This window comes from Penaeus vannamei, chromosome 1 (assembly GCF_042767895.1).
Source record: "Penaeus vannamei isolate JL-2024 chromosome 1, ASM4276789v1, whole genome shotgun sequence".
NCBI lineage: Eukaryota > Metazoa > Arthropoda > Malacostraca > Decapoda > Penaeidae > Penaeus > Penaeus vannamei.
Window position 1 is genome coordinate 10,400,914 of NC_091549.1, and position 12,500 is coordinate 10,413,413.

The following is a 12,500-nucleotide window of genomic DNA, read 5'->3' on the forward strand; positions in this document are numbered from 1 at the left end:
GCCGGCGAAACCTTCGGTGTGCGAGAGAAGGAGAGAAAGAGAGAGAGAGAGAGAGGAAGGAGCAAGGAGGAAGGAAGGAAGGGCCGCGAGACCGGCGAAGGGCTGTGCCGGGGCGCCGGACCTCGCCCGCAGCATGGTCCTCGCGCCCTCGCTGCCCTCGAGGCCGACCTGTGAGGGCGGCCTCGTGCCGCGTCTGGACCTGCGGCGTGGCGGGCGGAGGCGCCGCCGGCGGGCGAGGCAGGCCCCGCGGCGCGAAGCGAGGGTGACGTTTGCTCAAAGGAACCTCCCGCGGGGGGCCTCGAAGGGCCCAGGCTGCCCTCCGCCTGCCGGCGTCCTCGCAGGATTCCCCGGCCGGAAATCGCGGGAGAAGTCCCCCGGCGCGTGTGCCTCTGGATATTAAGTTCTAAAAAAAGTCCCTAGGCCTAGAGCTCCCTGCAAGTTCGTGACCGCCCCCCTCCCCCCGCGCAGGCCACTCACGCCTCGCAAACTCTCCTTCCTCGAGCACAAAACCTCCCCAAAACGCCTTTCCCGACGGCTGTTCCCGCAACGGCCCACGTACCCTGGGATGTTGCAAGTGCAATAACCTCCGCGGCTGGAAAAAGGAGGCCATTGAACTATGTACTGTGTGAATCATGGTCCCCCCCCTCCCCCGTCTGCTTTGGGGCTTCGCGGGAACCCCATTTTTATTCCTTTTTCTCTTCCTTCTTCCTTTGCTGTCTGTTGGAAGCTATTTTCGTTGGTCGACTTTCCTCGGCTCGAAATTTTCGGGGGAAGCTTTCGTTTCCGTTTGTTCTCGCTACTGTTGTGGTGGGGGGGAGGGGGAATGGAAAATGAAGGATTTGTATGTTTCGTTTTTTCACTCCCATTTCCGTAAGTATCGTATTTTATTACTGTGGGAATATTCCTGTTGAAAGGATTAGTACTAGCAGAGTCCTTCCTAAGTGATTATAGGCCTACATTGCTTGAAGGGGACGTGTGAAAAGCCTGGTACGGATTATGAATTGTATTGGAGGTTAAAGTAGGGGATTTGATACTAGTTCAACTTGCAATAAGTGAAGGATGCAAGTTGTAAAAGGTTTTGTTCAAGTTTATCCATGGATTAATGTATTGTACTAAAGTGTACTAAATTACTGTACTAAAGTGGGTGTTCTGTTTGTTGCCTATTTTGTTAATGTGAAAGTTTGTTCAGAATTCTTTATTCCATAATTATAGTAGTTCATTATTTGTGAATCCTGGTTAGATTGTTTGGGAGCCATATGGCATCCATTTAAGAAATAGTATGTCTGAGCAGAAGGGTGGTAGTAGTTAATGGTATTTAAAAAATGCATTCATTCCTTGTCAAAGTAGGTGTGGCTCATCATAGTGCAGGCATTGATTTCCAGCTGGTTAGATTGTGTGGGGTATGGTCTTCTCCCAAAGCAGGTTCAGTGAATTGGATGTTGAAGTTCTAGGCAATTTTAAGAATGGTGACCATTAGATGTAGTGGTCGGATCAATGCTGAAGTTTTGTCTTCATAAATTTTTATTAAGGTTGAGATTGTAAGTACAGCAGCTGTATCAAATTTCTCGTGGATAGACACATAGCATGCATGTGTACCAGCTTATGAAGGTCATTTTCAGGTAGTAAGTGCAACCTGAACAAAGCCTAACCTAATTGCAGTTGGTCAAGACTGTCATCTTTCTTTCACCATGCATGTGCAGGACACCAGTTGTGGGCTTTTTTTTTTTTTTGCCATACCAGTTGTTACTTCTATTAATTTGCTCATTTTATATATTTATACTTTTGTTAGATTATGCTACTTCATGGAGGAGTGAAAGGTAAAAGTAGAATGGTTGTTAATAGTGCCTGCAACCCTCTGAGGCTGTCACCATTACTTCATTTGAGAAACGTTACTTTGTGAACCAATGTGTGGAATTCGTCAAGCAAATTTGAACGAAGGGAAGAAGAAAACACATGAACATGTTGAAGGCCTTTTCGTGTGTTTTTTAGTTCTCCCCTTTCGTTGTTGAGGTTGCAACTTGTGAACCAAAAACCTTCAGATAAATCTGTATGGTGTTGGTACACTAGGGCAGGGCAATTTGAAGATGTACTTGTAGAGGACTAAAATTGCAGTCGTTTCTACCAGAATTAATCTGCAGAGATGAATGGTAATGCTATAAGGAAAAGCTAAGATTGTGGAAAGTACCACCGACTGCCTAAATCCACTCGGTTTCAGTTCTCTTGCCATGCGTACGAGGTGAAAATGTTTCCTGGGGTGTGTTGGGGCAGCCCCTTAACCCCCATCAACCCTCCCCTTGGGCAATGCCCAGTCACGTTAACTTAGATTGAATAAATTTTGTAACATAGTTACGCGACTTTTGTCTGGTGAATGCGCCAGTATTGTAAAGAACTACCAACCTTCCAAACATAGGGTCTTTCCCTCCCACACAGTCTACATGGACTAGTAGCCAGTTTTTGAATTGGCAATGTACCCAGAAATAAATGTCTATCAGTCTGGACATAAATGTGTACAGGGCAGATACTTAGATCTATATCTATCAGATAGACGGAAATGCAATCGTTTGTTTATATCCGTGTGAATATTAATTATGGGTGGCCTCGCACAATTTTGACAGTGGCTTTTTTTTTTTACTGCCATTTTCTTTTTCTGGTATTTTTTGACTGCAGGTTATTTCACATTGGTGTTGATATATATCAGCGAGAGCGATGTATCCTCCAGAGACTGTCCCAAAGCCAGGGTATCATGCAAACCGTAACCAAACCTTTCCTACCCTCTTTTTATTCCCTAGACAGGGATGGGGGGCACTTTATATTTTTTATAGTTCATGATTCATATTCCCCTATCCTTTTGCAATGCTCTTGGTAATATCCTTGTGTAGTGTTTTCCTCTGTGAAATGGGATCTGAGATTTTCCTGAACAAAGTGTGTATAAATAAATAAAAATGAATGCATGCACACATACATACATAACGGAATGGGTACTTTGGGCCGAGTCTGCCCACTGGCTTTCACACTTCTGGTCCTCCAGTAAAGACTAATAACCCATTGACTAAATTTGTCGTGCCATTTCAATTCAATTGTCCTAAAATATTTTTAAAATTAAGTGACTTGAGTATGACAGTAAAGCTCCAGTTGATCTCCTGATTTGTGAAACTAACAAGATGGTCTCAACTTGACATACCACTCAATTAGTTTAGGTTGCCTTCGTACTTGTTACCCTGAAATAACGTTAATATGCGCTTGCTCATTGTACTGAACTGTGATATATGGATATGGCAGTTATACGCACAACCTCAGCATTGTTATAAATTGCTAGAATGTCGTAATTGCTACTTAGCCTTTGTTGGAGCATTGAAACATTGATGGCATGCAACAGCACTTGGTAATTGTTAGTGATTTACCCTCCCTAGACGGTCCCAAAACCAAGTTATTAGTGAACCCAACCAACCTAACCTTTCTTCTTTTTAGTCCATAGACAGGTGGAGCAAGCCTCCCCCCATTCAGCCCTTTATTAGGTCTATGCCAACAGAAATTAAGAACTCTGGCTCTGTGAGGGTATTGTGGATTTAGTCTTGAGTGGTGATGTGCTATGAATATTTGTCATTTTGTGTTGAATATAAGGCTGCAGGAGATTAAACTATTTTCTCTATATCTTATGCTCTGTAAGATGGCAGTGTCTATTTACCTTCATATCCGTGAATTCCTCCGAGTAACTTGTACCCCAGCATGGGGTTTGAGATTTCATTACATCATTGCAGATTGTGGCAAGTTTGAAGTCTGGCCATTGTTATTGTATAAGTCATGAATTTGAAAGCCTCCCATTATTTTCAATGATTTGCTTGTGATGGGAGGGAGAATGTTTAAAGGTGTGTGGTCCCAATATTGTCTGACTGCATTCAGTAAAGGATGTCTTACTCTTTATTTTTTAATCTTCACTCCAAAGTGGTTTTATTACTACATCAAAGTGTGGAAATAGATTGGGTTTCAAATTTTGCCTGTAAGGGAAAATGAGCAAAAGTAATTGGCACTCAAAAATTTGGCTGCAAAATTTAGGTTGGTGTAACTAGGCTACCTGAGGGGAGGGTTGATACGGGCTCTGCCCCCAAATAAGAATCTTGGTAAATCTTTATGAATGTATCAAAGTATATTGCTATACATAAAGGAAAAAGGTTGTGGAAAGTTCTGTCTTGCCTTCCATAATGAGGTTAAGACAGTGTGGAACTTCTTTAGTAGTACAGATGCACTCACCAGAGACTGCCCCTAATTGTCACTAAATTCATAAATCAAAGTTGCTGTAACTGGGTGTGCCCTTTGGATAGTGCCTGAGGGGGGGGTAGCACCCATCATGGCCTAGAAAATTATCTCCACCTTGGTATGCACAGCCAAAACTCAGGATCACCATGTGGACTTGGGATCAGAGCAGTGCTTTCCATGATATTTTACTTGATAACCCCTTAGAATAGGAAGATATTGGTTTGTACAAGTCTGTGGTACTTTATGAATGGGATTCATTAGTTCAGGACGGCATTTGTTCATATTCAGACACTTGTACACCTAAGATGGAGAGCTGGATGGCAACTTGCCCCGATCACCTTATTGGCGTTTGCTTTAGGAGATTGGTTGACTGGCGTGAGATGCCAGTCTGGCTTTTCGTTTGATGTTCCAAGTACCTCGATATAAGCATTAGTGTCTGGTGGGTGTGGTCGTGTTGTAAACTTCTGCTATAAGGTTTAGTATTGTTGGTATAGTTTTTCACAGCCATATGAGACAAGGTAAACTTTGTCCTTGATGAACAGAATCTTTGATTTTCTTTCAGCACTTGTTTTGCAAGTTATTAAGTAAGGTGCAATTATTTTTGCAAAATAATTGCACTAGAATAGAAAAACATCCAATGACTCCTTAAGAGGGAAGAAACTATTCTCACTGTGTATGGAATCTTTACAGACAAAGAATTTCTTCAGAAATGAAGAGTTCATGATAAATACCTTGTGGCTGTTGGTTGAGGGTTCAGAGGAAAGTTCCCCAGGTTAGGAAGGCTTTTGAAACGAGGCACTTCCTAGATTTTCAGAAGTGCCCATTGTTGGTCAGAAGAAAAGGAACTTGGTCTCAGATGGGTACCACTTCATAAACAGTTCCCAATACTTTAATTTTCCAAAGCCAGGAATTTGAGAAAGAAACTAGCTTCACCTCTCTCTCTCTCTCTCTCTCTCTCTCTCTCTCTCTCTCTCTCTCTCTCTCTCTCTCTCTCTCTCTCTCTCTCTCTCTCTCTCTCTCTCTCTCTCTCCCTCCCTCCCTTGCTCCCTCCCCCCCACTCTCTCTCTCCCTCTCCCTCTCCCTCTCCCTCTCCCCCCCCCCTTCCTTCCTTCTTCCTGTGGGAGGGTGGTGGGGAGGGTTTCATTGGGCTTTGATATAACATGCCATTTTTTGTATCTGTATTCATTCAAGGTTGGAATACAAGGTTTCTTTAATTTGACAGTAGCTTCACATATAAAGTTAATATGCATTATAAGCAAATTTTTATTCTGACATGTTAACTTGCGTAATTTATTTTAGAACTTGAATGAATTAGGAGGAGAGTGGCTTTGGTTGCATTTGCTTTTCTTTCTTACTTACACGGGTCTTAGAATTAGGTTGCCACATGTTCTAGCATAATTGATTCCAAATATGAGCTTTGCTAGAATCCTATGCACAATAATTATGCAAGTGTTTGGTGATAGCTAGTCTTTGCCTTTTGCAAACATTCATGACAAACTTAGTGCAGTCATTTGTGTGTTGTGGATTTAACTTTCTCAGTGGCAAGAAACAGTTCCCTAAAAGATTTACAGGATATTTAAAACCCTTGAGGTATAATAAACCATTAATACCTTCTTTGTTTGTGCATTTGCTTTATCCATGGTTAAGTATGGTATACTGCTCATGTGGCCTAGTGAAATATGATGCTCTGGCTCTATAGTAAAGTTAGTATTGGCATGTGACACCCTTGGCCATACAAGTATGAGAACCAAGTTAGGGCTATTTTGAGGGTTTACAAACATGATTGTCATCTTGTCTGAAAAGTTTTAAGGTTTCTTACATGCATCTCCCTTTTGCCTTGATTTTGTTGCATTTATAGTTGCTTATTGGTGAGGTTAAGTAAAAATAAGGAAGGGGGGGGGGAGAGAGAAACAAGTTACATTGCAGCTGTTGGGGTCTCTGACCTTGCATCTATTTTAAGGTATTGTAGGTATGTTTGGCTTGCAGTCGTGGGTGTAGCAGAACTCCCCGAAAGGTCTTTGTACATGTTTAGTATAATATACTAGTTGTGCTAAATCCTTTGAAGCTTGTTTTAGGGGGGATTTATTTTGTTGCTGCTCTGGAAATGTTTTCATAAACTTTTGTGGTGAGCTTCCTTGATATTGAGAGACTTAAGAGATTCCAGTATTTGTACAAGGTTAGATGCTATCTGGTTGTGAATTTTTATTTTCAAGGAGGTATTTGTTGGATGAGAGTTTGTATCTGGGAATGTTGAAAAATATATGGAAATTTTATTGATCGAAGTTAACAATGTAAAAGAAGTTTAATATAGATCCAGGTTTTATATGAATAAAAAGTAAATTTTCTAAATTGGATATGTGCCTTGTTTAAAATACTTATCGTTGGTGTATGTTGGACTTCAATTTTTCAATAGTTATTTAATATCTAGAAACTACCAACTGATAATCTAAAAGTATTAGCCACATTCAGTGAAACCTAATTGATATTGATATTGCATATATGGTACAGTAAGTCTAAATGTTACATTATTTTTTTTTGCAGGCTTCCGGAGTACAAGTAGCAGATGCATGCACACAGGCCTTTCTCGATATAAAAAAAAACAAGAAATATAGGTACATCATATTCCACATTAAAGATGAGAAAGTTATAGATATTGAAAAGGTAAGGAATACGGGGAACTTTTTTTTTTTTTAACTTTCTAAGCTGAAACACTTGATAGTACTTATGTTTTTGTTTGTTTGTTTGTTTTTACAACTGACAACTGTGACTGTGTGAATGTATTTTTCCTACCCTCTAATTTTGTTATGTTTTACAGTATGGTGACAGAGATAGTTCCTATGATGACTACTTGAAACATCTGGAAGAGTTGGGCCCTGACCAGTGCCGCTATGGTCTATATGACTTCGAGTATGAGCACCAGTGCCAGGGAACATCAGATGTAAGTTTTCAAGCTTTTTGTTGTATTTACATCGTAATAGCAATTGTAATATCTCAATTCTTATTTTCTGGTAGGGGAATCATAACTGTAGCATGAATAGAAGAATACTTGTAGCATGGTCACCTGTAAATGTCCAAGTACCTTGTTTATTTGCTTTGTAAAATTCTCTTTATTTTAGCGCACACCAAAGCAGAAGCTGTTCCTGATGTCCTGGTGCCCAGACACTGCCAAGATTAAGAAGAAAATGCTTTACTCTTCAAGCTTTGATGCCCTCAAAAGTGCATGTGAAGGCATTGGCAAATATATCCAGGTAAGTTTTATTGCTGAATGACAATCTGATATGTACATAGTGAGACTTGGTTTTATTTATAATGCATTAGCCAAAAAAAGATGTATATAAAATGTAAATTTTCAGATTTAACTATAGTTTTGAACAAAAGATATTGCTTTAAAGTATTGAAGTCCTTGCTCATAGTGCTTGTTTTCACTTTACAGGCCACGGATATGGCTGAAGCATCATACGAGTGTGTGTTGGAGAAACTGCGTTCTACTGACCGTGCCTAAACCTACTATGGGAGGCCCCTCACGAAAAGCAGCCCTTACCCTGTGTTTGTTACTTTCCACCCTGGTGTAACACTGGTCTCGGCTCTTGCCGACCCAACTGCACTGTGAGGGGTCTTTCAGTACCACCCGCACTGCGGTCACTGCTGCCCTAGTCATGCCCGGGCAGCAACTGTTTATCATGCTACCCACGCAGCATCAGGGGACTCATTGTTTTATACTTCTGATTATATTATTTTGATTATAATTCAAATTGGTTGGCATGTAGGTGGGTGGCAGCAGTGTAGCACTGGTTCAAGCTCTGGCTGTTATCCCATGATGAGTAGCATTGGCAAGTCGAGACCCTGTCTTGTGAAGAATGGACACAAGTGCCATCCAGTGTTCTTCCAGAGAGACTCATCTCTCTGAATTCTTGGCAAAGAATGTGGTTCAGTGGGTCTGCATTGATGATTGACTTGAAGTTGGTGGATTGTGCCTGGAACGCTATACCAGTGTCGCCCGCTGCCACGTGTTGGCTGAGGCAAGTTTAGTATTACCTGAAGCTCTTCCATTTGTATCTTTGTCATCACATCAGTGTGAAATATCAGTCTGCGTTCATTAAGTATAATATAAGCTTTATATAACGGAATCATGTTCATAGGCATTGGCCAAGTATTGGCTCAAAGTACATTTTGTAATTGACACTGCTCAAAATCTTTTGTTTGCATTGGCTGTTGCCTTTGTCTGGAAAAAGGAATTACCATTACTTAAAGGGTTTTGTATGATTTTATTGTAGGATCATTGTCAACTTGTCTAAAATAAATTTCTTTTTAATGGTTGGCCAATTGATTGCTATCCTAAATTTCAGGCACATGAAACTTTGAATTATGATTAATACCTGCTCTTAATCCACTGATCCCATCAGCTTTGGTTATGAGTAATTATTTAGGCAGAAATGTTGGAAGTAACTGCCAAAGATATTTATTAAATTGAAACTTCACTTTATTGGTATCTACATGCAAAGTCACTGGCGGTCACTTTTAATTGGTGGTGTAATGAATTGTAATACAAATGTTGGTAAAATATGAAATGTGCAAACCTTCATTGTGCCTTTTGCCTCTCATACATATAACTTCATGGATTTTTTTTCTGAACTTCCATTAGGCTTGCAAACACTGAGCACTAAACCATTTCAGTGTTTCATTATCAAGGAGCACAAATAAGATGAAACACTATGGAAGTAAACTTTTATTGGAGCTGTACATAATACATGAAAGGATAAAGAGCAGTTTTTCATTAGTTATCCTCTGAAAGTGAAAGCTACATCTTTTGATATATTGCATATTACCCTGAGTAAGCAGCTTATTAAAGAAAAGGATACTGCAGAAACTATGGTGTCATAATAGGAAGGTAAGCTTGACTGGGTTAGTTTCAGAAGAGCTAGAGTTGAGAAAAGATAATTCATTTCTTCTATAATTTAAAATCGAGGTGCACAGAAATTGCTGCCTGGTAGGTATGACTGGTTTAGGCTTGCTTCTTTTGATTTGTTGGTTACATCTTCAGTGGAAAGGCTGCTAAAGGTTGGGAGTTGCCATGGCTTAAAGGGTTAACTTGAATAATAAAGATTATTAGTTTAGGGAAAGAACAAACTAGGCTTTTGTCCAAAGAAACTGGAGGGATTATATTTCATAACCTTGTACAGGCTGTTGGAACATTTTAGATTGCACAGTGTGGAATATTACCACTAGTTCCATGTAAGATCCACATATTGCTAATAATCATTACACAAGTAGCTTGCTGACACTCCAGAACAACTGTCCTTTACCTAATACACTTTTCAAGGAAACCTTCACTTTTTTGTAATGACTGGAACCCCACAGTAACTTGCCAAGTGTGTTGTTTCCTAGTATAAATCGCAGCAGAGGTAGATTATCATTTCCTAATAACCCAGGCTTGGCACATACTACTGTACTATACAGGCTCATCATGATCAATGATGTCTGTTTATGCCAAAAATGTGTACATATGCACATGATAAAATATTTTGAACATTCCATCTTGCTCTCCACTCGCCTATGCCTACCATTCATAACAGTTTTAAGAACATAGTGAAATGTAAAAATGGTCAGGAAAATGTCTTTTAAACTAGAAATTAAAGAAGTGGCATTTTTGATCAAATCAATATGCTGCAAGTCAATGAATATTTAAAAGCTTTTGATATTAAACATTAAAAATGTTGATGCAGACTATCTATCTGACTGCTCTTCATGTGTGTGTAGGGGGTGTCCAAGGTATTCACTGCAAATGACACAATTATTCAAAACTAGATTCAGCTTTGTGTGAAAAAAAAAATTGGGTAGGATTTCAGCAAGTACTCTGACTTGTAAACAAAGGGGTGGGAGTTAGTTAATGATGAAATCAAAAATAATTCCATCTGAAGATCATCCTTTGTTACATCTTGTGCCCTTTTTGACATGCATGCGAGTGACATATCGTGACCATTTAATAAATAGAAATAAAATTTAAGAATCTACCAACTTCTGAACGATGTATACTTTTATAAATGCTAGAAATGCTAAAACTTCTCTGAAATAAGTAAATAAATGAAATCAAAACAGCACTTTCTTTAATCCACACCACATTCCTTTCAACATTCTGCTTTGCACAGGAAAGAAAATATAATTTTGCATTTATACATTTGTCTAAGAGTCCTATCTATATACAGTACATGTGAGGATATTCATGATTCTATGAACTACCTGTATCAAAATGGAAGACAACTGATTTTAGAAATGCTCAGGCATGTTCACACAGGTGGGAAACTGTAAATGCAATGTCACAGGTGAGACCCCAAGGAAACTATACATTTACCAAGGTTGTCCACCTATGAGGTACTCTTTATTTGTGCCTGTGTGAACAGGCCCATTATATGCAAATAAAGACCTGACCTGTGGTTCCCAGACATCTTAACAAGGCCTCCAAAATATGTAGATTATTAGAGAAAAAAAAATCCTTGTATCCTGTTGTTGCAACAGGCAGTGGAATATCCCTTAAAGATTAAAACAGGATAGGCTTTGTGTCAACAAAGTGTTCAGTGGACCTTACCTGTTTAATGTGCTGGTGTCTAACAGGGTCGTCCATTCATACTCAGCTGCTGTCATGGGCAATCCATTGGTTTGCCTGAACAAGGGGTTATAACCCATCCCAACAGATGCAGATGGCATGTTTACATGCCATGTCCACATTCCAGCTACAGATTACTACCCCCACTTTAAGACTTTCTTGTATACCCGATGGCAATCTTTTTGGTCAAGACTCCACAACAATAAATTACATACCGTAAAACCATCAATCTCCTCTTGGTCAGCTCCATTTCACAAAAACAGATGTTGGGAGACTGCCCTCGCATGATTACGTATTGGCCACACTCGCCTAACACATGCCTATCTGATGTCACGCTCAGACCCGCCCTATGTCCTCTTTGTAACATCCCTCTTTCAGTCCCACACATTCTCTTGTCCTGTCCACGCTTTAATACAGCACGTACCTCTGCTTTTCCACACCTATCCTCCCTTCACCGACCTCCCAACATATCAAACATCCTTACAGAATCTCACAGCTTCTGCCTCGACAACCTGTTCTCCTTCCTCAGACACACAAATATCCTTCACTTGATCTAACTCCCTTACCTAAACCACCATAATCATTTCCCTCATCTTCAACCTCTCAACACTATTCTAGATAGTTGACACATAACTATCACCTGACATCCCTCTTTACTATACTTTCCTATAGTGCTATATGACCTTGGATGTCTAGCACATTTATCTTAACCATTAACCATTAACCATGCCATGTCCACTGTAATTTTAATTTATCAATTGTGTTTACACAAGGTGGCTCCATAAGTACTTAGTTACAAAGAAGTCAATTACTAGTCCTATCTTTCTCAAGATTTTTGGATATATGAATAATCATATCAATATAAGTATTGATATTAAAAATGAACAAACTCAAAGAAAAGGAAAATCAGGGGCAGTCAGTAAGACCTATTACTTTATTTTTGGCTGGCTGACCATTTGTGGAGCTGTCTTAGGGAAACAGAATTCACAAAATATTACAGTGGACAATACTACCATGGCAAGTGGGTCAAGTGGATGTCAGTATGGCAGTGCTTGATCATGTGGACTGGGCCTCAAAAAAAGCTTTTTATCATCTTGTCTGGGAACCCTAGGAGTAAAATTAAATACTAAATAGTTCAGATAGCTACCCATCACCACCAAAGCTGCATATAAATAACCTGAAGACAAAGCAGAAACGGGTGATGATGTTTCAGCTATCCTGCTCTTAGGTTAACTGAACACAACCCTATTTTCTTATTATCATTTTGTTAAGCTGCCTTTAAAATATATAATCATTTTTGAGAAATATGCATGTATTTACACATTACACAGTATTAGCATGAAAATAATTAATGGTGTAATGTGACGACTTGTTTAATTTACAAAAAGATATGTTCATTTGAAAGGAGGAAGAGAACAGTACCACACTAACAATGGCATTTACTTTAAAGGAATTATTTACTTGTATAAACATCCTTTTATTAAACATATGCAAATTCTTACAGTACACTAGCAACTGTATAAAAATATAATTGCATATATTTTCTATACAATAGACAATATTAATTTTACAATGTTTGTCATTAGAAAATCCTCATAAAACTCTCACACAAAAGTAATAACAATAAAAAAACAAGAAACAAAAT

At 39.4% G+C, this 12,500-nt stretch overlaps 2 protein-coding genes across 11 annotated transcripts in view; one reads left to right on the plus strand and one right to left on the minus strand.

Annotated features, from left to right (window-relative positions):
* The window catches only part of tsr (Cofilin/actin-depolymerizing factor homolog tsr), a 9,201-nt gene extending 630 nt beyond the window's left edge, over positions 1-8,571 (plus strand). Inside the window, exons 1-5 of one of the 2 annotated variants that reach the window (XM_070137647.1) lie at positions 602-870; positions 6,796-6,915; positions 7,070-7,192; positions 7,371-7,502; positions 7,688-8,571. In XM_070137647.1, coding sequence (XP_069993748.1) covers positions 844-870; positions 6,796-6,915; positions 7,070-7,192; positions 7,371-7,502; positions 7,688-7,756 — 471 coding nt within the window. In that variant the 5' untranslated portion in view covers positions 602-843 and the 3' untranslated portion in view covers positions 7,757-8,571. Of the gene's footprint in view, positions 1-601; positions 871-6,795; positions 6,916-7,069; positions 7,193-7,370; positions 7,503-7,687 lie in introns of those variants that run through there. The other variant, XM_027369876.2, reaches the window with a different exon arrangement.
* Positions 7,798-12,500, minus strand: part of LOC113817781 (glycerol kinase 5) — a 58,349-nt gene continuing 53,646 nt past the window's right edge. For all 9 annotated transcript variants that reach the window (XM_070137560.1, XM_070137414.1, XM_070137286.1 and 6 more), the window contains exon 14: positions 7,798-12,500. This exon is cut by the window's right edge and continues 1,313 nt beyond it. The gene's annotated coding sequence lies outside the window, so the exon portion shown is untranslated.